Raw genomic sequence first — 27,178 nt, 5'->3', positions numbered from 1 at the left:
ATTTCACAATCAGTTGTAAGTTAAAATTTTTTTACAAAATGAGTACCTGCGTGCTAGGTTGAAAATTATACTAATTCGCTGAATTTTCTTTTTCTGATTTTTCATGAAACTACTGAATACGTTGTTTTATTCTTTCATTACTATTTTCTGCTTTCTCTCTAGGAAAAAGATACTTGATTGGTTTAGGCATTCATTAGTCTTGCTTAATCTGCTTCATGTATTTTGAATTTTAGCCCTATAATAATGGTGAAAAGAAGAGTCAAAAGTTAATTTAGTGAACAAGCATTCTTGAAACCTATGTGTTAGAAAATATACTCCAAAATAATAAAATTTCATGGCAGGGGAATGTTGACTACTAAAATAGACTATTATTTTGAAATGGCTCATACTATGTAGTTGGAATAATAAAAGATAAAGTCATAGCTTTAGATGAATTGTAAAGTGTGGCTTTTATAGCAGCAGCAAAATAGTTAAAAGTTTGATAAATAGAGATTTCATGTGTTAGTGCAATGTGCATATCAGACTGGATATTGCTTTAGCAGGTTGGGAAATATGTGATTATATATTCAGCAATTTAATGCTTGTAGTTGGAATTCAATTAATGTAGATGATGAAATTTGACAAGCACGCGTTTCCTCGAATGATTATCCTTGCCGGGTTAGCGAAACCTTCACAGACTTCTCCGAAGCCTTATACTTAGCCGCAATATTGTAAATAGTTGATCCGGGATACTAGAAGAATTGAACTATTTCGAAAGATAATGCCCATCACAAGCATTTTAGATAATAGTGGCTCTTCAATTGTACTCCCTATTTGTGCATTTTATCTCGGCCATTTAGAGGTTATGACTGTTTACCAGATGCCTATAGCTTTCAAGAACGCCAATCGAGACTGCCCATGAAACTACAATTTGGCGGGAAATTCAAATGAAATATGTTCGGATTTAAGCGCTACACCCTCTATACAAATGGGGAAGAGTTAGAAGCAGCTAAGGGCAAGCAGTTATAGACTTAACTTTAAATGTTAAAGAAAGGTCTAAAACTGCTTGCCCTTAGAACTTCACCTAGGATTCTTACTGCCCATTTCTGTAGTCTGAAGAGGCGCATGGAATGATTTGAGTGCCCCTACACAGCAAAGCCATATTTTAGTTTACTGTGAATAAATGCATATTAGACTGAGAGAGCAGTAGAAGTGTTAACCAGGGTAACTATTTTTCTTAGAAGGTAGCATCCTGCGGCAACTTAAGGGCATACCTGATCAACATGAGCTTCCCAGGGTAGGGACTTATGAATATGTATCCCTAGAAACTTTGTTACAATAGAGCTCTTAATACATGACCCATTTATCCTCAAAAGAAGGGAAACTGTAATTTTACTTTGGTGGGGATGAAATTGAATCAGTATTGTTTTCTCATTGTTAATAAAAACCAAGTTGTCTTCAAAGCATTCACTCATAGTGTCAATGTTTCCCTGGACAATGACATGGTTTCGGTTTTTGGAGGAGGTTAAGCGAGTTGTATCACCTGCATACGTATGCATACATATGCATACATTGACCCATTTACAAAATAATGAAGGTTGTTTATAAATCAAAGGGGAACCAGTGTAGATCCTTGAGGAACACCTCCTTGATCATCAAGAAATTTGAGTTTGTGAACAATTTTGATCGAGCTGAGTACAGTTTAGCTTTACATACAAGGTGTGATCAAAAAAAGACAGGACTGATTTTATAACTTGTTTATTTCGATAGATACAGCTTAATCAAACTTGTCGCCCTCAAAGTACATGCCTTGGCTGACGGCACACCTTTGCCAACGTTTCTTCCAGCTCTCGAACCCTACCTGGTAAGCTGCCTTGGGGATCCTCTTTAGGTCCGCCTTACTATTAGTTTTAATGCCCGCAATAGAGTCGAATCGGCGCCCTTTCAAGATTGATTTTAACTTAGGAAACCAAAAAAGTCTGATGAAACCATGTCCGGAGAGTAGGGTGGCTGTGGGATCACGGAAGTTCCGGTTCTGGCAAAAAACTCTGTCACAATCAGCGTTGTGTGTTATCGTGGTGGAAATGCTATGCATTGTGCCTCTACATGTCCAGCCTCTTTCAGCTTACTGCGACCCTCAGCCTCTTCAAAACCTATAAGTAGAAATCTTTATTGAGGGTTTGACCTCTAGGGACGGATTTGTAATGAATCAGCCCTTGCCAATTGAAGAAACACACCAGCATGACCTTCACATTGGACCGGGACATGCAAGCTTTCTTTGGTGATGAAGAATTAAGACCTTTCCACTTAGAAGACTGGGCCTTTGTCTCAACATCAAAATCGTGAACCCCGGTTTCGTCACAAGTTACGATGGTTGTAAGAAACTCTGGGTCGGCTTGATCCAGGAGTCCCTGACAAATGGCCACATGCTTTTGTCTCTGTTTATCAGTCAGCACCCACAGGATGAATTTTGATGTGATGCACGTTATGCCCAAAATGTCTGTCAAAATTGTCTGACTGATTCCAAAACTAATGTTCACATCCTCAGCTATATCCCCAACAGTTAAATGGCGATTTGTCCGCACCAAATCGTTCACCAATTTGCCATGGTTGGGGTCTGTTGAAGTGGAAGGTCGACCAGCCGTTCGGGAATCTTCATCTGTTGAGGTTCCGCCTGATTTAAAATGACTGTACCACTCAAAACACTAGCTTCAACTCATAGCTTCATTAAAAATGGGTTGCTGAATCATTCCAAATGTCTCCGTAGCACTTTTGCCAAGTTTGAAACAAAATTTCATGCACCTGCTGTTCCTCCAGCTCCTTCATTGCTGCTGTTGCAGGTGGCGACGAACAGGTTAAGACATGTACCGCTGCTGCTGTATAACGATTCGACGTAAACAAATGCAACACCTCTCGATTTAGTCGTCAGATGTGTCGCTAGATGGCGCACTGTCTTGTTTCGATCCATTAAACGGTATTTTTATTATCACACCTTGCAATTACTATTCTTAATATTAATATTCTTATGAAGACATGTACATAGTGCAATCAGTGTGAAACCCCACCATTATGGCTTATTTAAAATGGCCGTTTTGTATGATAGCAGATTTGAACATACATGTAGAATACCTCATCACTTCAAAAAGTCACTGTATTTAAAGTACGGGTAAAAATATGCATGCATAAGTATTAATATGTATACACAAACACTGGGGAAAAATCATGAATTATCAACTAGGTGTCAAAAATGTTTAGCTTGTTGGGTATTACAATTCAAACGAACGGACAATGCTGACCCTTGTCACTCCTACCATTTCGAAGTCATAATTTCCCCCCTCTCCCCAACTTCCCCCCTTCCCTTCACAACTCATAGAAGCCCATGCTCCATCCTATTAACCTGCTTGCATTACCCTTCTCCACACCTTAGACTTGATCATGCTCTGCTCTTCAGCGCAGATGTTTTCCCATATTTTTATATGACAGTATATTCCACAAGACTGCATCTGTAGCCACCTGCTGAAGGAAATACTGGTATTAGGATTGTCTTCAATAACACTATGTAAATGTGTGTTATCAGTGAAGTTAAAACAGCAAGACTAAGGAATAAGACTGACCCGAGAAATTCTCAGACTGTCTAGTGAATTTTCATTGTATTTTTTGAACTTGTATTGCAGAGAAATTTAGAGATGTAGCATGTAATGTGGTTCATTTATTTCTGATAAGCTAAGATATTAATCATGAACACCACTCCTGTTTCAGAATATTGCATGTAACTGCAGTCAAAACTTCACCATTTGAAGCACCTTTCATTGATCTTCACTATTAGTATTATATTAAGTATTTAGTGTTTAATTAATAACAATTAATTTCTGTTATTTTAGCTCATACAAATTAACTTTAAGGAATAATTTATGGATCTTCAGAGGAAATGGGTGTTGAACTGTTGTGAAAATAGAGGGTATTTTTAGAAATGGTCTGAATTTTAAATTATTGAAAAATATTCTCTTGGAATTTGATTGTGGTTTGCATTTCATAAAGAGAAGCACCAAATGCATGAGTATCTTCAAGTAGAAATTCTTAACCAATGAGTTAATAATAACCTAGGTGTAATTTAATAGTAGTGATAATAAAGATAAATCTGGTAAATAGTGGGCAAGGGTAATAAAATGGTGGGCTGTTATTTTAGTTAACTGGATAAATTAGCTGAACTTGTTAGTGAAAAGACTGTGCAAGTGGATGTCAGAATTAAGTAGAAGTAGTTTGTTGGCTAAAGTATTATCGTATCAATTGCATGTTCATCTACAATAACCCTGGTTGCGTGACATTGTGACTTTGGGATTAGACATGGCCTGGAGAGCAAGGCAGTGGTGTTGGTGCAGTGCACGCCTTTGTAGCTGGGAACTTCCATGTTTCCGATCAAAACTATGGCAGTCAAAACTCAAACAGCCAATACCATCAACCCCTTCAGGAAATGCAGAACCGATCGAGTGAGAACAATGTTGGCAGAATGGTTGGAAGGGCTGGTGAGAGAGACAGGTGGAAGGATGGTCCTGGAGGTAACTCAGTGCTAAGTGATGGAGATAGGGGTGTGGGCCGCAGTACAAGAGCTCCAGTGTGTAATTCGCAGTCTCAGCAGCCTGCTCCTTTTACAAGTGGAATGGGACACTTCTTTGACACCACCTCCACTCCCCCTGATGGCTTTCGAGGTGGGCGGGTGGGTGGTGGAGATGTGAAGATGCCAGGTGATCCATCGCCTGTCAACCTTGGTTTGCCCAGTGGAGTGTACAGGCCACTGCCAAATGCAGGGTTTGGCCCGGTGACTTCCTCTGGGACGCGTGCAAATGAAGATCCATTTGGCCCAGATTCAAAAGTGTGGCAGTGGAAATTGGGAGATAAATGCATGGCCAAGTACTGGGAAGATAATACAGTGAGTATTGTAATGGATTTTCTTAAGGGGAATAAATAACTGTCCAGAGAAGTAGTGTCATGAGCTTAGGTTCACTTACTGATGTAATAGGATTTTTCCTGGTCTTCAGGGAAAAATTTGATCTCCGTAGATTAAAGAAGCATTGCTGCTGACTCAAGAATTTCTCCTTGGAGTTAACGATGGGTAAAAATTATCACTCATGTAGTTGAGCTGACAAAAGTAGAGTAACAGAAAAAAGATGATGGAACAGGCAAAAAAGAAAAAAAATAAATGTACCACTTCCATATTGGAGAGAAATAATAATTAACACTTGTGATTTCCACTATACTACTCAAAGTTAAACCTGAAAATTACTTATGCTGTGTAAGTATTCATGGCAATATGCCAATATATGGAAACTGTATTATGGTTTTTAGTACACACGCATTGAAATCAATGCATTATAGGCATTAAACTTTTCAAAATCTTTTGTCATTGAAAAGTTTTTTAATTCTCGAAAAATTATTTTTTTATCTTGAAAACACTGAACTGTCCCAAAGGAAATAATGACCAACCCTGGAATTTGCTCAATTGTTAGTGAAAATGGTTCGGATCATATTTTTTCAATTTAGCATGATGGCATACTATGTACGTACAAATAATATTAAATAATTCTGATGTGACCAGCGATTCATTTTCTCTTAGCATTTGATGCCCTTGTTTTAAAAATTGAAATGAAGAAAATAATTAAATGTTTTTATGTTCATATGGTACCATGTTAAAGGAAGTATGCATAAGAAAGAATCAATCATCTCCTTAATGTTTCATACAGTACTAATACCAAGAGAAAAAAATGTCTTATTGCTGACTAATTGCCTCTCTAATCTCCTCTTCAAAGTTTTTCTAAATGAAAAATGATAAAATAAGGAATATCTATGCTTGCATTTTCTTTTAAAGAATGGCTACCATAGTTATCAACCCAAAGGTTAGTTTGATTGGTGAGGGTAAAGCTCAGCCAATATTAAGCCCAACAGCATGTGAAATTCTCATATCAGGGAAGGGGAGCCCCAGGAATGAAAACCAGGCCTTCTGGTCTGTAGTCCGGTGCTCTTTCTACTGGGCTACCATGTCCCCTATAGAATAACATATATACATTAACACATATCCATTATATTCAGGTAGTAAATATAATGAGTATTCACAATGTGTACTTTAAAAAATGCTATGCCTGTTATTACCATTGATCATCTTACAATCACACATTAGCCAATTGATATGACTTTCGAGGTAGATTGGACATAAATGTTAAGAATTTTACGGGTTAGTTCATGATTTTACTGCACATATTGCCATTATAAGAATCTGCATTTGATAACATGACAATAAGAAACATATGTGAACCTGATGTCTATAACCTTTCCTCTTTGTGATCCAAGAAAGTTAGCTATCTACAGATTTGTATGTGGTTGTTTAACCCCTCATAACATCAAATGGTTACTCTTAATGAAATATGTAAGCCTCAATATTACTGATCCATTTAAAATTTAAATCATTTGGCAATGTTGTCTTGGCATAATGTTTTATAAGTATCTGATAATATGCTGTGCCTGTGCTTTGTCAAGATTCTACTAAAATTTAATGCAATTCTTGTATAGATGTTTCTTATTTATTTTTGGATAATCTGCTTCTGCTTTCTACGTGCAGTGATATCCGAGTCCCTCTTATTAATCTTTCTTTAAATTGCTGATACTTAATTCAGTCTTATTTTCTCCTTAAGATGAATCATATAAAGTTTGTGGAATAATCATTCAGAAAGTTACGGGTTTAATAGTTTTCAATTGAGTTAATTATTTATTTTCCATAGTTATAATAATGGTTATCAAACTAATGTTTTTTACTACGTTCATAGCCTTGAAGTGGTATTTTTAATGTTTTCTGATTAACAGACCAATTGTTTATCTGGTCAAGCATCTGAGCCTGCAGAGGCCAGATAAGTCTACTGTACATATTTATGCACAGATAAATGCAGAGCATATTTTTTAAACCCGATTTACTACGTATAATTATGATTAATTAAAATTCATGTTCTTGGTAGAATAATTATAGCATAATTTTTTATGTTGCCTATTATTATATTGGGTCATTTCTTTGACCGGGCATTTGCTAACATATTTCTATAAATTGGTCTAGACAAAATTGAAAGTTTTGAAATAAAAGCATGAACAGTTTTTTTTACATCTGTGAAGTACAGAAATTATTCAGTTTGAAGCCAAAGAAGATTTAGAAAATAAAATGTTGAAATTTAAATATTTAGTTTTATAGGAAACTTGTGATACGAAAATTGTATAAAAACTATACTTATTGCAGGTTTTAATTTTAAGACAAGCAGATTGCCATTGTTTAACCTATAAATTCACAAATGCCAAATAAACTGAGCTAATTTTGGGTACCATCCAAAAATTTTGTTTAGCCTGATTAAAATGGATTTTCATTCTCTTATTACTTATATTATCTTTGAGCAGTTGTGTCCACTAAATCCTAACAAAAACAATATGCAGGCAGACACATGGACAAGTATATCTTTGGGAAAATGTGTATATCTTTTGGAATCTTTAAGCTTCTTTATTTTTTTTCATATTATACTTTCTCTTGTGCATGGAGATGCACTATCTCATGTGTATGGAGGAAGTAAAATTTGAGCATCAAGGTTAAAGTCCTGTCATTATTGGGCGGAAACATGAAGAAACAAGTCAAAGTTTAAAGTTATGTTGAATGACTCATAATTGGTGAAGTCTTTGGAGTTTATTATTATTTAAAGCCCCACATGAAATTATTTTTGATGCTTTAGTAATTTTATTATACTTATAATAAAATAGCCTAATGATTATGAAAATGAACCATGATGTAAGCAATTTTTTTTTGCAGTATTACAATGCTGAAGTTACTGGTGTTTCAGAGAGGACAGTTGTTGTTCAGTTTACAGAGTATGGGAATTATGAAGAAGTTCTTCAAGAGGATTGCATCCCATTTTCTGAGGTACCTCAGTAATTAAAAAGCAAAAGACTATATCTTGATATGATTAGTTATTCAAAAGTAACAATAATTTAGTTTTTTAATAATAGTTCCTTGCAATCATCAAATCTAGAATCCTTAAAATGGAGCTAGCTTGTGTGTTGCTCCTTGGCGAACCAACTTCAGCAGTGAGAATTATGCTCTTCGGTCCACCTCTACTCTTAAAAAAAACTACAATCCACAGAATCAACCTTCTAGTTTAGTTAATAAGTGAATCAAACTTATTTCAAGAGGTGTGTTATACAGTCAACCCCTGCTTGTCCAGACTATAAGGGGCATTGTCCAGATCAGTTGAAATTCATATTATCTGGGATTTTGACAAGCAACTCCATGTAACATTTTCCTCCTTTAATCTTGTATGCCCTTGATCATCAATAACTTTAAATGACTTTATATGACACATTAGAGCACCCTATTTTAAGGAGATACCATTTAAATATGAAATCAACTTATTTGAATAAAATAAGTAATTGATTTTCTCCAAAAATTAAGCCATTAGCAATTCATAAATAATTTCCAACCAAGCAATGATAATGTGTATTGTACTATCCCCTTTATTTACTCTATTGCTATTATTAAGATGACTAATTAGTCAAGTTTATGTTAAAATAAATCCGAGTTTAACTTCAGAAAAATAGCACTAGATTTTTTTGTTGTGATATTCTATTGTAATGACACAATGCTCAGTTGTCATGTTTCTCTGATATACTTAGGTGCTACTATCTATCATCAAATTATATTATCACTACATTTGATGTTGCTTAAATATGAAAGAATATTACAGCTGATGTAATTTGAGGTTGATGCACCATTTGGTGTGAGGCTTATGAATTCTATTAGATTTTAGTGAAGATTCAACCGATGATTGCAGTTAATCTAATCTTAACCTATGTATATTGTTGTGAGAGCATATGTTTGCATTTTCCAAGATGGATCATTTCAATTGAAATCATGTGGAAAAAATTAGCTCCTATTTCAAATGCATGTTTCTTGTAAGTTAAATGTGTGGTTTCGATGACCATGTGAAATATGTTTTAGTTAATTTAGTTTATTAATAATTTAAAAGGTACAGCTGGATTATCATTTGAAGTATTATTATTATTTGAAACCACGTCAATAAGAATTTACCACCTAAACATTTTTGGCGGTAATGCCTCTTTCGACCTCTTCATATTCCACCTGTCATACTCCTGACCCCTTCTACATAGCTTGCCTCAGCCTAGGTTTTCTGAGGCTGGAATAGTGAGGGTTTACTGTACATATAAACATGTGGATCCTTAGGCCAGAATACTAATGTACGAGGGTCATCCGGAAAGTAGTACCCGTTCGTGCCGCATGAAGTGCTGACGACGCGAGTAGCCGCTGGACGAGGTCAGATAGCTTCAGTGGCTTGTCTGCCTTCTCTGAGCCAAGTTGCGTGACGCTAGCATTGCCTGTGTTGTTTCTGTGATTGTTTACAATGTTTAAAAAAATTGAGAACGCCGCCATTGTGAAGTGAGGGCAGTGATTAAATTCCTCAATGCAAGAAACGTTCGCCCATGTGATATTCATCGCCAATTAAAGGAGGTGTATGGAGACAATGTAATGGACGAGTCGTCTGTTCGGCGGTGGTGTCGCAACTTCAACATGGGGAGGGGGAACACACACGACGATGAGCGTTCGGGGAGACCGTCTGTCATTACAGACCAACTGGTGAGCTCAGTTGACGAATTCGTGAGGAACGATCGGCGCGTCACAATTGATGACATCTGTGAGCATTTTCCCAATGTTTCTCGAACAATTGTTCATGAAATTGTTAAACACCATCTGCATTATGCAAAAATTTGTGCAAGATGGGTCCCTCGCGTATCTCAATGAGCTGGCGGCGAAGGACTATGCAGCAGGAATACAGAAACTTGTCACACGTTATGACAAATGCCTTAATTTGCTTGGAGATTATGTTGAGAAGTAGTTTAAAGTATCCTCTTTCAAATAAAATTTTTTATGTTTGTTAATATTTACTTTTGTGTCTTTATTTCACGAACGGGTACTACTTTCCGGATGACCCTCATAGTTGTATTCAGTCCAATCATCAATACTCAAATTCATATGTCCCTAGTTGCAATAATATAATCAAGGTTCATTAATGATGAGTAGTACATAGAGTCATAATTACCATTCTGCGTTCAAACTCAATTAAAATAATATCATCAATCCCTGTCACAATTCAAAGTATAAGTTAAATATTTATTGCGTACAAAGTCAATACTCGTATTGATTTGTATGATATTTTGTTGTACATACTGCATGAACTTTGCTAGGTACTGTGTAGTAAGTAGGTGTAAAATATATGATTGGATTGTGTAGGAGTTTCATCAAGCACTGCAATAACAATATTAAGGAGATTGATTAGAAGAAATCTATGTGCCTAAAATTTTTGCTGTAGTAAGTTCATTAATCAAATGTTACATGTTATAGAGAAGAAAGTTGAGATTTACTTATGGGTTTTTTGAAGATCTATGTGCAGTTTAATCTCACGGCATACCTATTTGTTCAAGCTGCACAAACAATCTTTGAATGGCTACTACTTCTGCTATAATGATATCAGTGCCCACTATTATGAATTCTTGCTGTTCCTCATGCTCTTATAAATTTGCATCCTGTAGTGTTGGTACTATAAACTCCTAATGGTAGGAATCAGATAGCGTCATGTTGCCAATCAAGATAGTGTCTTTAGAAAGGATAGATTGTTGATGTGGGGGACCTTCATTAAGAGTCCCAGGCATGTTTTCTTTGTATTCCATTGTGCCTATCTGCATTTAACCTGCCTCTGATATGTAGACACAAGAAAAGAACACCATTGTGGAGGTTACTCTCCCAACCTCAGTCTGAGCCTAAATTAGCTTCTGTGTTGTAATGGAAATCAATATCTCATTGTGGCTAGGCCCTTGTCCATTAAAAAAGGATATGAACTTGTTAAGAATATTTAGAGCAGACCTATCATCAAAATTGGTGATATTGTCTTGGGTAAAAACAAAATCACTGTGTTAGAGGAGGTGAATTGAGAATTTAAATCATAGTGGTCTAGAGTATGAAAGTAAGCCAAATCCGTGAGGTGGTGAAGATTAATGCATGGGAGTTGAGGCAAACAGCGAAGACATCGAGGCGAGGCGAACAGCAAGGTTGTGACATCAGTGAGTATTTAAAAAAATGGAAATTCAGTAAGCAGTGATGGTGTATAATTTGTGAAATGTGTTAGTGTGGGTCAAGTTACATATTGTTGTGTCATCACTATTTTCCCATGCTGGTCCTAGCTGCTCCACCACAGTTCCCTATCCTGTGTTCTTTTCTTCATAATCACTTAACAATTACCCTTCACAGTGTCCGTTAACAAGTCTTTTCTTTCGGCCCCTCAGATTTCCTTCCAAGACATACTTTATGAAGCAGTCCTTTCTCTGTGCATGCCCAAGCCAGTTCTTCATCATCTTTAAAATGGAATCAATAAAGCTTCTCTCTCTTTTTGTTCTCCTTATCTCTTCCTAGCAAGTCAAACCACGTAATCTTCAGCATCGTTCTCCATATCCAGTTTTCAAAGGATTCTCTTCTTTTTTATCTTTTGTTCTCTAATATCTCATGTTCTCTATGCTTCACATCCAATAACTTACACTTCTTTACTTAATGATTTGCCCCTTGACCATTAGCAGATTTAAATTTACCTGTTCACCAATATGTCGATGGTGCAGTATTGCTGGTCTAGAGTTCACAAGAACAATTGGGGGCCCTGAATACCTTCAGTGAGTTAACAGGCAGAATGAATTTGGGGGTAAATGGATCCTAAACAAATGTAGTCATGCTTCATAAGGGTAATGGGATGAGTGTCAATGATGAAATGATTAAAAGTGTGGGCTGGAAAATTTTATATACTGCGGTAGAATTTTTGAGAATGATAGTAGGTATAAGAAAGAGCTTAAGAGGTATGCAAATGCCAGCAGAAAGATTGTTGTAGTATATGGAACTTATAAAACTATGAATTTAAATAGAATCACTCCACATTTTTTGGGAATGAAACTGAGTATGCCTCGATGAGCTTGAATGTTAGTTAAATGTGGAGGGTATGGGGTGTTTAGGATAGCTATCAACCATGGATAGGCAAACTGTATTGCAGGAATGGATGGTGGATAGAAATTATCTGAAAATGAAACATTGAGTTTGTTGTGATCATGAGCATCAGAAACAGTGGAATCCATTGAATAATAATATGAAACATTTAAGATATAAGTAACTTGTGTATGTTAGTATTATATTAATTATATTATTATGATAACTATGCATTTATATTAATTGCATTATTATATCTATTATTATTGTTATTATATATTAGATTTCCTGTCATTTATTTTGTTTCTCAAAATTTAGGTATTATTTGTTGAGCCAAGATAAAATTCTTCGAGGATTCTTAAAATTATAAATAATTCAAATTTGAATGTGGATTTAGTGGAAACGCTGTATTCATAGAAAAAGAAATTTTATTTTAAAAAATTGGTAAAAAAATTCCAGATCATATAAAAAGTTTTGTTGCTTTGTAATTAAATGTGGCATTTGAACCACATTGCCAAGTTGCTTTCCGGAAGAGCATCAATGTGGCATTAAATATTTTATTAATTGAATATTGTGGTAATATTTCATAAGATGAGACCTAGTATCTAGTTGTAAAATCATTGCTGCTCATTGTTTTCAATGTTTTTTTTAGTCCATCTTGACTTCCTTATTGTGACACTACGATGATGCGCAATGAGGAACAAACATGACACACATAATCTATGTCAGAAAATGGAACAGACATGAAAGCATTATCACATTTATAATATTATTCTTGCTCCACAAAGTGTATTCGCCTTAAAATTTGAATGAAAACTATTCACCATAAATTAAAAGGATAAATATCTGGGTTTTAATTCAAAGTAACATCTTTTGGGAAGGAAAATACTTTCTATTCATTTTAAGATTTGGCTTGGAGATCTTTCAAAAATTCTTTTTTCAATGAAGAATTTGAGCCATGCTTTGAAGAAATGAAATTGCTCATTTGAAGGGAGATTTTACTTGCAAATCTTTGGTTTAATTTATTTATACTGTCCATGAATTGTAAAACGTGATCAGTGACCACACATGGGGTAGTCCTAACAAGATAAAGAATGTTACAATTAGAAATTTTGAGCATTTATACTTAGTTGATTAAATTATTTGTTTTCATGAACTAAGATTGATTTATTGCTATACTTAAGTAAAATAGGTAACATTATTCATTTAACAATGTTTCATTGCTTTTTCTTTGTTTTTACTTAAAATATCTTTTGGGATTAGAAAATTACTGATAAAATGTCAATCTTATATTTAAATTAATTGATTTAATTCAAAATTATTTCAAGGATGAATTTGGACCTGCCATACAGTCTTCCAGTGCCTTCATCAATTCAGTTGGGGTTTTAACTCCATCCTCATACACACCGAACCATTATTCTGGTGAGTCTTAAAAATTCCATGCCTTATAGAATGGCATTTCATTTACATCTCAACAGATTTGGTTAGTCCTGTTATTATATTTTGCGCTTGAGCTAGTTTTGCATAATTATGCTAATGGAGTTTAGATAAGTAAAATTAATTTTATCTGGTTTTCCAATGGAGGTTGGTTGTCTGCAATCCACCATCCTTTCCTAATTAATACTAACCTTTCCTCTTCATTGCTAATTGTATTGTTCCTGATATGTTGCTATTCTTTATTATGAACCTCATTATTTAGTCTACATATTTTTCCCCTTCCCCTTGGATTCTCACCTCTATTTTTCATCTATTTCTTTCCAAGGAAATACAAAGTGTGCCCATTCCATGTGGTTTTTCTTGTCATTTTGCTACGTTCTTGGAAGAAAGTAACAATCGAAGAGGGAAGCTGAGGAAGATAGTACATCATGAGGAGAACTATTATAAAAAGTGCCCATAGAATTTAATGTATATAAATACTTCAGTAATAGCACAAGGATGGAAGGTTATTGACGAAGGTCAAGTAGAGATAATCAAAATAAAGTAATTCATAGAAGAATAATAAAGAAGTTACCGGCATTTTCAAAGAAATTGAAGGTTCTGGTGTGTGCAAGCATATGAAGTCTAGGGTTCTGTGGAATTGATGGGATCTTAGGAGAAGCAATCACTAAAGAATAATAGCCTTTCAAACTTAGTACTAGCAGAATGCGCTAAAAATCAAATGAGTAAAGGAATTAGGAACCATAGGGAAAAGGAAATGACATATTGATGTTCAATTTTTGTGGGAAACCAGGTGAAAGTTGTAAAAACCTGACTGTGGGGCTAGTGTTTTTTATTGCAATTTTTTAGGCAAGTTTAGTGGGGATACTTTTATGGCAATTTGAAAATTTTAAGTTCATACATTTGATACACCTCTCTCTTCAATCCCTTGATGTGCTTTACTAATTCCATGCATTGTTACTTATTGCCCAACTCATTGCAGCTGTACAAAATTGGATCTAAATTGAAGATTTTGTGTTTTGAGTTTTAAAAGGTGCCATTATTTCATATAAAGCCTCGTTTTTATAATATAAATTTAATATAATGTCTTCTTTGTGGGATAATCATGGTAGGCTAATATGAAATATTTTTAAAAAGTCCATTGGCTTTGGCATGGATAATCAATCAGCCTTGATTTCAATGCACAGCAAACTCTTGAATATCCATGCTGTTGCACGATGATGAAGTACAGATAATTGGAAAACCTGGATAACTGAAAATGCAGAAAGTATGGTCATCATATGAATGGGTGTAAGAATAAGGAGACTCCTTTTTCATTTTGAGTGATTAACTTGCATTTTTTAATGGCGGAAAGTTCTAATTTTCAACTTTTAGCTATTTTTATATGGTCGGAATTATAGTTTTACAAGAACATAGTACTATTATAAAGTGAATAAAAGAACATATTTTCCTCATTAAGATAAACCAATTATATAGCCAGGAAAAAACCAATGACCTGCAACAGGTGAATATTATCAAAAGGATCACTGACACAGATTCATATTTGTCGTATGATTTTGATTAAAGTAATGCAGTGTATGTAATAATGACTTAATTGTTTCGAGGTAAAGCTAATTCTCTGGGCTAATGAATTCCAGGGAAACTGTCATGGGAAAGTATGGATATTGCAAAAATGTTTCAGTTAAAACATCAAATTCTATTGACAACTTTCGATTTTGTGAAATGAAAAACTTTTAAGAAATCCCTGGTAATTCTAACTTGTTGTTCTTTTAAAGTATATGGAAGTTTCAAAACATTTCACTATCTTTATGATTGTAATTTTATTAAAATTTTGAATTGCTAGTACGGATAATCCTCAAAATGGGTAATCTTCAAATGGATAATTGAGAGTTTACTGTACTTGTATAGCCAGAGAAAATGATGTAGAGGCATGATTAGATGGAGATATAAATTAAAGTATGCTGGGAATCCATTATAACAGTCAAATTTATGGATGCTCAAGTTAAGTCAGCCCAATAACCCAAAGGGTTAAATTCATTGCTGAGCACATCAGTTTGATAGGCATGGTGAATATATAATATAGATATGTGGGTGTGGGGAAATTTGGAGAGGATGAAATTGATAAAAAGAAAAACAAATGAGGAATTGAATGAGGAGCCTGTTGGGGGAGTGGGGTATTGTTGGGAGAAATAAAAAGGAGGCAGGAAAGATGGGTGCACAGAATTTATTGTCCATTAGGCCAGTGAGTTAGGGAGAGGAAAAAGATGTGAGATGAAATGAAGGGAGGGAGAAAGTGTGCAGAATTGAAGAGGGTTGTATAATACGTCAGTGAAGTGTGCCTGGTTGTTTCCTTTTTAGGTTAGAGAAGTGTAGAGGTAATCTGCATCCATCCAAAACCTAATTCAACAAAATACTACTATAAATTAAAACATCACCCCAGATGCAACTTTTCCATCCTCAGACTTTGGAAACTTCAACAAAAAATCAAAATTGATCCATCTTAATGCCCAATAAATCCTCTTATTTTTAACCATATTCCATAGGTTATGGATTGTGGTACAGCTTTTTGGTACATTCCTGCTTTTTATTTTCAATGTATTCATCCTGCATTAATGATTTTCTTTTAACATATCTTCTAATATTGCATTACCTTTATACTATATCCCTGAAGTGCCTATTTGCAATTGATTATGATGTTTTGGTATTTTGCAGTACCACTTCCTTTGCCTTTTTTCTTAACTATATGTCATTATAGAAGATTACTTCTTTGCATGGCTCATCGATAGATTTAGATGTAGTAGAGGATCCAAGGAATCTGCGTATAGCCATGGCTAGCTTTATTAGCAATCCTAAATACTACAGAATCACAAAATATGCTTTTGTTATGCGATTTTATTAAGAGAGATCAGCTGGATATTGATAAGCTTTTGGACAAGCTGCTTCTCATTCTGGTTATTACAGGTTGGATCAGTAGCATAAGTAAGGTTCTACTTAAGGTGAAAATCATGTATATTTATTGTTAAAAGATTGAAAATCATCTTATGTCTGGCTAATTTGGTCAATTAGGGAAAAGGCTGTGAAAGTATGAATTGATTTTTTGCCATAAGTTTAGATGTTACAGGATCCATTGTTGGGGGTAGGCACAAAAAGTACTTTTAACAAATAATTACAAAAGAGACACTAGAGGAGAAATGAAAAAATGAGTTAAATGGCCAATATAAGAATATATACTACCTTGATCAAAAAGTTCCCGGAATAACCACCGTGTGGCGCTCCCATCGTTCCGATTTGAGTTCTGTTTTTTTTGTTAAATTGGTACATCTGTTGTTGATATTCCCTTTAAATCTTAGTGTCATAACTTGACATTTGCAAAAGTTACGGTCGGTTTTCGGTATGTCCATCAGTGCTTCCTGCGATTTTTCCATTACTTCCTCTCGGCTGCTAAAACGCGTTCCCCGTAATGGTTTTTTAACTCGATTGAACAGAAAGAAGTCACAGGGAGCCAAATCAGGTGAATTCGGTGGCTGTTGGATGGTATTTGTTGCATTTTTCGTCAAAAAATTACGAATAATGATAGCACTGTGCGACGGTGCGTTATCATGGTGCAAAATCCACGAGTTTTCTGCCCACATTTCTGGTCTCTTTCGGCGAATTGCTTCACGCAAACGTCTCATAACGCCCAAATAATACTCTTTGTTTACTGTCTGGCCTTCTGGCAAAAATTCATGATGCACTACACCGTTGTAATCCATGAAAACCGTCAGCATTGCCTTCTTTTTTGACTGAAAACGACGTGGTTTTTTTGGTCTCGGCTCATTTGGTGAACGCCATTCACTTGCCTGATGTCTGGATTGCGTGTCGTACTCATAAACCCACGTCTCGTCTCCAGTAATGATCCTTTTGATGAATGTGGGATCGGATTCAGCCTCGCAAATCATGTCTTTTGCGACGTCAACACGGTCTCTTTTTTGCATGAAATTGAGGTCTTTTGGCACCAACTTTGCTGCTACACGACGGAAACCCAAATCATTAACCACAATGTCTTGGGCGGATCCATAGGCAATGTTCAAGTCCTCCGCTATTTCTCTGATGGTTAATTTGCGGTTATTGACCAACATTTCTTTTACTTTATCAATTTTTTCACCGACTTTCGATGTCGATGGTCTGCCACTGCGTTCATCATCTTCGATTGACTCACGACCACTTCTGAACCGCTCGTGCCACTGGTAAACGACCGTTTTTTTAGAGAATCGTTGCCGAAACACTTTTCCAACATTTCCAACGTCCGTGCGCCACTAAATCCGTTTTTTACGCAAAATTTAATACAAGTTCGTTGTTGCAAATTTAAATCCATTTCTGCAATTGTAAAAAATCGCCAACACACACAGAGATAGATGTACTCTTGGCTACGTAACTTTTGCAAATGTCAAGTTATGACACTAAGATTTAAAGGGAATATCAACAACAGATGTACCAATTTAACAAAAAAAACAGAACTCAAATCGGAACGATGGGAGCGCCACACGGTGGTTATTCCGGGAACTTTTTGATCAAGGTAGTAAATCAATAGTTAAATGGATTGATATGGCAAATAAATGGCCATCCTTCAGTTGTGGTGTTATTTTAGGTAATTTAAAATGACCACTCCTGCCGGAAACAAAATTTTTCATGCAATTCAGATTAACATACTGGTGGCCTACTTCTCCATTATGTAAAAATGATTATGCACCTTAATAACTGCCTATCAATAAAAAGTCAATGGAACTGTGTACATAATGTAAACAAAAACTAGTGCTGAGTTGGTTCTTCTTTTTTCTGTTACGTTGCCATTTTATTTCCAATGAGTTTCCAATTTTCCAACTTCATTTCTTGGTTTTCATCGTCAGTTGCGTAAGTTTTTAACAATGGCTAGGTAGTGAAATTTACATTGGTAAACAAAAACATGATTAGCTTCTTAGAAATAATCACCTTTTTAGAAGGTGACACCTTAGATTAATGTATGATTTAACCCTTTTACTGCTAGCCCATTTTGGGTGGGATGTGTGAAGACTGCCAAGGCTCTTTTCAGGAAGTTTACAAGAATATAGATTTTGAATTATTTCTAGTACTCAATGCATCTAGTTTTTTCCCAATGCTGGAGGTATATTTGGGGGTTAAGATTCGTTGAAGAATTAATTACTGGGGTTGACTCTAATTTTTAGCAAGGAAAAAAAAAATAAATGCTACATGTATAAAAAAATCTAACTTTTATTCTAATGCTTCAGGCTTCACCTCGTGGAAGTATTTAATATCCATACTAAAAAGAAAGACTCATACTTTTCCACAGATTTTATTATACGGTACAATGCGTTTCACCGACTTGTGGCATCATAAGGTACAACATGACACTTTGTAATGAGCAATTGTTCCCATACCCCTCCCGACTCCTCTCCGAGAAACTAGCCTGGAAATGGTCAAAACAATCCATCAACGCACCTGCGAGCCCCCACCCCTCTCAGGTCCTTCCAACCCTCCCTGCCCCCACTCTGTCCTGAGGGTATACTATATTCTTGCTCTGTCTGTTTTGTAAATTTGTACCTGATGATGCCGCAAGTCGGTGAAATGCGTTGTACCGTATAATAAAATCTGTGGAAAAGTACGTCTTTCTTTTTAGTATGGATATCTAACTTTTATGCTTATTTTATATTATTATTGGAAAAATATTATTTCCTTGCAATGAAATTCTTAAAAGATAAAATTTAATTTTCTTTCAAGTGTTGCATTTGCATGATGATCAGTAACTTTTTGCAAGGGTTACAAATATTTCATATGATCGTACATTCACACACATGCTTATGGAAGCATTCACCGCGAAGGCCTTCATTGTATTGAGTGCACCAAGTTCGGCATCTTTTTCTTTCTCTTTTTCCCTCTTATACTGAAAACACAAAACCATTCTCTTTTTCATTTGACATTTTTATAAGTTTTTTGACACCATATCATTATTCCTAGCATTGTTTTTTGCCCTAGCATTTGGAGTAAAACATCCATCTTCACTGAGGAAGTGTTGAGCATGTGCATTTGTTTCCCTTACAATTTCATTCAATAGAACATCTGTAAAAAATTAACAGAAGTGTTGGATTGGTTGCGGACCACATAGAGGAGCATGCTTAGGTTCTGGTGTCTCTAGAAACTCAATGGCTATCTTAGGAGGGTTATCGTTATTCACTCACTTTGGCCCACTTGCCTTCACGTAGATCAGCATTTCCATCTTCTTGGTCAGATCCACATGAGTCCTCTCCCTCGAAGGAAGGAGAGATCGATGACTCTTTGTCCCTGGCTTTGCAGTGTAGATGAAATATTCTTTCTAGAGAAGAAATCTCTCCATTGGAGGTCTCCGATGGCAAATCACTGTTGTCATCATTACCAATGCACATCTTTAATATCCTTACTTCTCAAACACTTTGACATTTTTCACAGAGACAACCCTAAAATAATGTTTTATTAATTGTATCAAAATGAAAAATTATAAATCGCAAATTGACATATCTACTTGTTCAACCCTACATGATATGGAGAAAGAGGAGTATGTAATTCCGGAAAACATATTTATATGCATTCATAAAGCAGAATTATTTCTTAAATAAGACGCAGTTCTGTAAGAATTCAACACCGGAGGATTTGCACTGATTCTTAGTAAAATTATGACTGGAAAAGTCTAGTAAATTAATGAATATGGCAAATTGCAATGAACACAATGCTCACCAATATACATGAACAAGGATAATTTGTGAAAACATAATGAAAGATATAAAAATATGGAAATTTCTGTATTTTATGATGATGTAATACTCAATATGAGCTAATCTTTTTGTAAAATAAATATTAAGAGAGACAGAGAAAAAACAGTCCTGAGTTAGCTCTCACCTAAATGAAAGATCATATGCTACTGGCCTGAGAGTAACAAAAAAACATGGGAGAACGTATGAGGCAAACATAATGTGCACAATCAGCGTATATCTTCAGAATAGGGGGAAACTATCTTTGTAAGCAGCAGAGATGATAGAGCACCAGCCGTAGAAAGAGACAGGAGCTGTTGACTGGGCCACATATCACAAAGTAAAATAGTCAAAATAGATATATTGGCCAGTGGCAGTTTTCACACCACCAACGAGGGTCGATATATCAGGCATATATGTCAGTAGAAAGGTTAATAGAAGTTTCATACTATCATTAAGTTGTATTTACAAGGATGATTTTATGTGAGATTGAGAACTTAAGTAAAATATTTATTGATATGTATTTACTACATGATCCATTTTTTCTCATATATTTATTTAAGATAATTTGCCCCTGCATATTTATTGTAATGCATGAAAATTTGTTTAAAGATAGGAGCATGATGATGTTTTGGGAGAGAAACCCATCATTATAATTTTTTTCCTTTGATAAATGGAAATTAATTATTTTTACAGATTATGGGTCTTATTTGAATTTTAAGATTAGTTCCATAGATGTTTAGTCACCCACTTGCTGTTACACTTGTAAAACCTTCTTCCATTAAATGGCACACAACTGCTTTTACATGTAATTTCTTCACATGAGAAGAAGTCACTTTTCAAAAGTTTTCAGCTTAATAACATCACATTGGTAACTGTGGGACTTAGATAGGTCGTCATTGGATAGGCTGGTGGACTATGGTTATGGTGGCTAGACCATTGATTCCAAAAATATTAATGACATCAGTAGTATTAGTCGTAGTTATTAGATGGACAGCAGAGGTTGTTTGCACCAAAAGGGAAAGGCTGGTAGGGGAGGATGTTTCAGAAGAAAAAAGGAAGGGTGGAGAGAAACCTGGCATCAGTCTGCTCTTAACGAAAGGCGCTGAGGGGTTTACAATTTAACCTACCCTTAACCTGAGGGATGATGTACTCACTTGAAGTACTCTCCATATAGTACCACAAGTAAGAATCAGGATGTCACTGAAAAATGGAGCTACCACCGGGATTCGAACCCGGACCCTTAGGGTGGGAAGTCAGTACCTTAGCTATCACACCATCTCGACCTCCTTAATGACTCCATAAGAAAGATCAAAGCAAAGAAAAGAAAATTGAAAATCCTAGAAATTTATATTATTGAATTAAGAAATTCAAATCCTTATTACATATTGGACCAGAGTAATAAGTAGTTAGTAATTAAAAAAAATATGAAGTAAATTATATTTATTTGTTTGTCATTATTTAAGTTTTCCAATTGACAATTATTGTTTATCTATTAAAGGTGCACCTTGGGAAGGTGCTTAAAATTTATTCCATAAGCTAATTTAAGTTTGGATATACTGCTGCTTTATTTGTTTGAAATCTTTGCCATTGTGGATTTAGCTTTTTACCAGGTTTTTTTTTCCTGCTTTAACCAAGGCTTTATATATTTTTTTGCCAGCTTTTTTATTTCATGCTTCTTTCTTTCGCATTTCAGTAGTAAACCACTGGGTCTTTTACAGACTTTTACAGGTAGGGATAGCACTCTGAATGTGTTTCCTCCCATTCTCCTCCCAGGGATGCTGGAGTTTCAGAAGAGAGAACTGGGAGGTCGGATCGAGGCCGGGGACGTTGGTCTGGGGCAGAGCAAGGTGTGGGGAGGCAGAGAGAACAATGCCAGTGGACTTGTGGATGGAATGAACCCCGGAAATGTGGTAGTGGGAAATAGGGAAGCAGTTGGTAATGGGCGAAGGGGTGTTGGACGTCTTCCACCACGGCAGATGTATGTACCCCCGGCACAGCGGAAATGATGGCAGCATAATACCTCAGTTAGGAAAAAAGCCAAATGCCTATTCCAAAGCATATGGTTTGGTACTCAACTCAGTGATCTATTAGAAACTTTTGCCACTGTCTTCAGTTATTTCTCTCTTTCTGGTGTGTGGCAAGAAGCAGTGCCTGTTTGTGCGTGTTAAATGAGTGTCATTGAGTTAGTCTGTATGTAATCAAAGCATTTGACGAAAGTCACTCCCAGTAAATATACATAAATGCCAGAACTGATTTCTAACTTATACTAACTTTCAGCTATGAGCTCTTCTCATTTGTTAATAAACCTATGAAGTAGTGGGTGCTAGTTTTTTCAATTTACCCAATTCACCGAGTATGCATATTTCTACTGAAAGACAAGAAGTTTTATAAGTTTTGACTGTAAGGGACATCTTTCAGTAAGTACAAAGGACCTTTTTAAAGAAAACTCTTACTTTGATAGCAGTGTTGGTGCTATTTAGTGTAATCTAATGCATTAAATTTTCAACTGTTGACTGCCATCCTGAGTAAATGGAGTAAATTGTTGAAATGTAATTTTTTTCCCCAAGATCCACAGCTCAAAAAATATCTGCTCCTAAATACTATCATATTTTAAACCACAATTTTGCATTTTTGATGTTTCAAATTTAATTTATCATTGTTTTGGGGAAAATACCCATCTTCATGGGAGTATGTTGGGCATAAGCATGTTTATTTAAGAAATGTGATAAATTTTGGTAATTGAGATGAATTACTTTTTTAATTTTATTTTGTTGTAAATTCAAAGCTCTGTTTTTGTAAAATTTCATTTTGGTGGTTTTCTTATGTTGAACAGCTTGTATGTTTAAGCATTTTTTCTACATCAACATTTTGAAGTTTATTATCAGAATGTTATTTTCTTCAATGTCATTCTCCTAATAAAAAAAAGGTTTCTGTTGAAGTTGTAGAAAATGTAATTGTTAAGTAGGAATTTATCTTGTATCAGTTTTATAATATAGATGCTATTGTAAGGGCTTATTTGCTCAGATTACATTTGAAAATCTTACATAAAGTTTTATTTATATTATGAATGCATAAAAATGTATTTTTGTAGTAACATGAACATTGAATTTGCTGTGGCTAAGGTGAGCAAAGAAGGGAGCATTTGACTTTTGATTTCCTAGGTGAGCATGAACACCATTTGCCTGTGCGATCATTATATTAGTAAAACATAATAAAAATTACTCATGATTCCAGTGGTGGCATGAAATAGTAGTGATATAATTTTTACATTACTCTTTGAAGATTTTTGAGTGACTGGAGGAGTTTTTTTTTCCTAGTTGCCAGTTCTCTCTGCGAAGACTGCATATGCTGAACTTAAAGAACTGTAGCACTCAAACAATGTAAATTATAGAAGTCATTGTTTCAAAGGTATCTATATATAAATGAGTAAAAGCTTCAATGATAGCCACAAAAAAACGTGGGAGTACTCCATTACGGGAGAAAAACGAAATGAAAGATTTGGATTTGCAGAGGGGCCTTATTCAATAAGTTGGTAGATGAGATAATCATAATTTACATATTTTAGGGGAAAATCAATGCATAAGGCCAGGTATTTATTAGAAATGCAGAATATCATTGTAAATGTATTTGATTCAATTTAATGAATCAAGATAACTAATCTATGAAATTTATGGCTAAAAATTATCATTAGAAATTATGTTGTTGAATCCTCATGGATGTTTCATTAAGATATGACAGCAATGTTTTTGGATACTGAGAGGACTTTTAACAATGTTAATGCACTTGAACGGAGAGTTTTGTTGAATCTAATTGACTGTAGCTGATTTCACTGCCAGCATCCATGAAGTTTTTGCATTTTTAAATATTTAAAGAGCTAGTAAATTACATCAATCAGTATTCTAGATGTCTAAAATTAACATTCCCTTTTTAAAAGAACTCAAATTACATCATGTAATCACCTGTTATGCCACAAGAGATGCATGATCTTTTATAAATATCATATCATATATTGCAAGACTTAAATGGAAAGATATTTTTCCTAAATATCATGCTCGGACTTTTCTTATAATATACAAGTTAAACGTACTCCTGCCGTAAATAAAAAAAATAGTATGTGACTGGCAATAGCTGAATACCCTATTTCTCCTAATCTAGTTTAACCACCCCCCCCCCCCTATTTGTTGCCCAAAATATATATTATTATATAATATTAAGGTTAAATAAATAAGCAATAAAAATATTAACAAAAGCAGTAAGCACAGGCAATGCATACTGCTTTCATTTTAGTTCAATGTTTTTAAAACTATTAATTGGAGCATAAGCATTGATAATTCATTTGATTCATAATGTTCAGCTATGTTGATGTATTCTCTGCAGCATTGTGAAGTATTTTCAAACCAAGCCAATACTAAAAAAATGAGGTAGCATCATTTTTATTTCAAGCTGTGATAATTTTCTGTTACATAATGTTATTATTCCTCATTGCCTTGTAGGTGATGGCAATTATTAATAATTCTGTTTTTAATTGTAGCTGATGGAGGTATCTTTTGGGCATTATTTGTAGTTTTTTGAAGCCATTTGAAGTATCAAGATTATTTAATTTCATGCTGTGAAATAATAATTGCCCCAGAAAGGCCGTTTGAGTATTTCTGTTTTACTTGTTAAAATATAATCTATGGATATGTACATATTTAAATATCATTTAAAATGGTGTTTTATAATGATGACCAATATTTATTTCTACAATCAACCATTCCAAATGATTGAGGAAGTAAATTTTCCCAAAGCCAAATGGTATAGTGAGATGTTTAAAAAAAATGAAATCATTTAATAGTGGTGTTTATTTTTGTAAGCATTACACTGCAAAGAAAATAGCAGTGATAGAAGCATGTAGTGAAGTGATGGAAGTTTTTAATTTTTATTGAAATATCTCACCTCTTAACATGAAATATTTGCTCTGTAGTGGGTTTCAAACTTTTTCCAGAACTGATTTTTCAGAAAGAATATTCAGCCTATTTGAGGGGGGACTGTGCTCGTACTAATACGGTACATAATATGTGATATCCTGGGAGACAGCTTTTTAATGAGACTTTAATTTTATCATTATCTAGTGATGACTTCATGGTTTCATCCAATATTTTTGCTAAAGTTGATACAAATATTTCCTGTTAAATCCCATTTGATGCTTTCTGCTCATAATTGCTTAATACATTAGGGACTTATAAAATATTGAATATATCCTTGCATGTTAAAATGTGTCAGGCTTCAGGTAAATGACCTTATACTTTATTTATTAAATTAAATTGGTGTTAATAAACCCTATAGGAGTATGGAAAAACATCTATAAAACAATCTATTTATATTTGGACAAGTCTGAAAATTGTTTAATCAGTGTCATCAGAGTGGCACAATGCCGAAGTGTAAAAATCATTTGCCAGGACCAGCAACCCGAATCCCTCAAAATCTGGGTGAGAGCGTTAGCCAGTTAACTTACCAAGGCACCCTAATACACATTATAAATTTTTGTGAATGATTTTTACACTTTGGAATAGTTGTATTGTTATTTACATAAACGGATGACTCTGTTAAAGTTTCTGCCTTAGCACCCCCAACTATTTCTTTGAATTTGTCAAAGGTAAACTTTTGTGTGTAAGTGTTGACATTAGCTGTTGGGACTGTGGCACAATGTGAATGACTATGAATACTGGTGACATGTATGCATGGTATTTCATCATAAAATCTTGTTTATTTAAAAACCCCTGAAATGTGTGTCTATTAGGATGCCTAGGTAGCTTAACCGATCAAAGCACTTGGCCAGGTATTGAGGGATCTGGGTTTGAAACCTGGTGAAGGCAAATGATTTTTACACTTTTTAATTATTGCAAATAATCCATTAGAGCGAATGACTCTGTTAAAGTTACTGTAGCAGGATCCACCACAGTTCATTTGTATTTGTTTTTTCTTTGGCAAAATTTGATACAGTAGATAAAAATGTAGGCTGTTTGAACATAAATCTAGTAAACACATCCAAGTATTCAAATATAGGCATGAAAAACTTCATATGCACATATTTAACATGAGATAGTGCAAAATTTTCCAATAATTTTTTGCCTTATGATGTGAAAAAATCGGCTTAATAAGTTTATATTATACAGGTTTATATGGTGAAGACATTTCTAAACTGAAGGATCAATACATAAAATAATATATAAAGTGATAAATTGATTTGATCCTAATAGTGTTACAAGCAGGGTTAATCATGATTTTAGTTGATGAAGTGCACTTAACCACAATTAATTGACGGGAAGATTATAATATTCTATTTGCAAGTTTTCTTTGAACAATCGTTTCAACAAGTTTAAAATTAAGATGGTGAATTTATGGAAAAGGGCAGAGCTTTGGCCTCTCTCCAAATAGTCTAAGAATTAGTGAATTATCAGTTGCATGCCTTGATGATAGAAGGTGAAGTAGAAATTTAGAGTTAGACCTTGAGGGAGGAAGAGTTTACAGAAGTGAATTAATTGTTAGCAGAACAATGGTCACAGCTTTAAAATAATCCAGATCTTTTAGAAGAAAAGAAAGTGTGGTGTCTCATATCTCAGTACATCATCTGGCTTCCCATGTTGTAATAACTCCCAAGAGGTGTGCAGTAATGTCATATGTATGAGAAACAATCTGCAATAAGTTGATAATGAGAGCATTAAAACTAATTTGAGTAGGATATATTTCAACTTGTCTCATTCACACTGTTCAAATAAATAGGGGGCATAGAAATGACTACTTGGAGAAAGGAATGGATTATGGGGGAAAGTAATCACAAAAGTGATTAGGAGATATTCAATATTTTAAATGTTATAGTTGGGGAGTGCCATAAAGAATAAATTTCTTTTGGTTTTGAATCATGGGGCTATTGATGAGAAAAATGAATTATTGTAAACATATGAAT

The 27,178-nt window shown here is 34.7% G+C and overlaps 1 protein-coding gene across 3 annotated transcripts in view; it reads left to right on the top strand.

Annotated features, from left to right (window-relative positions):
* Tdrd3 (Tudor domain containing 3) overlaps window positions 1-24,429 on the top strand; it is a 54,820-nt gene extending 30,391 nt beyond the window's left edge. The window contains exons 11-14 of one of the 3 annotated variants that reach the window (XM_071597035.1): window positions 4,448-4,906; window positions 7,811-7,921; window positions 13,363-13,456; window positions 22,006-24,429. In XM_071597035.1, the coding sequence (XP_071453136.1) occupies window positions 4,448-4,906; window positions 7,811-7,921; window positions 13,363-13,456; window positions 22,006-22,238 (897 nt within the window). In that variant the 3' untranslated portion in view covers window positions 22,239-24,429. Of the gene's footprint in view, window positions 1-4,321; window positions 4,907-7,810; window positions 7,922-13,362; window positions 13,457-21,950 lie in introns of all 3 variants that reach the window. The other 2 variants (XM_071597034.1, XM_071597036.1) reach the window with 2 other exon arrangements.
* Window positions 24,430-27,178: the final 2,749 nt, after the last annotated feature.

This window comes from Hetaerina americana, unplaced genomic scaffold (assembly GCF_022747635.1).
Source record: "Hetaerina americana unplaced genomic scaffold, ioHetAmer1.1.p SCAF_8, whole genome shotgun sequence".
NCBI lineage: Eukaryota > Metazoa > Arthropoda > Insecta > Odonata > Calopterygidae > Hetaerina > Hetaerina americana.
The sequence above is the reverse complement of the archived record's forward strand: the minus strand, read 5'-3'. Positions and strand labels throughout refer to the sequence as shown.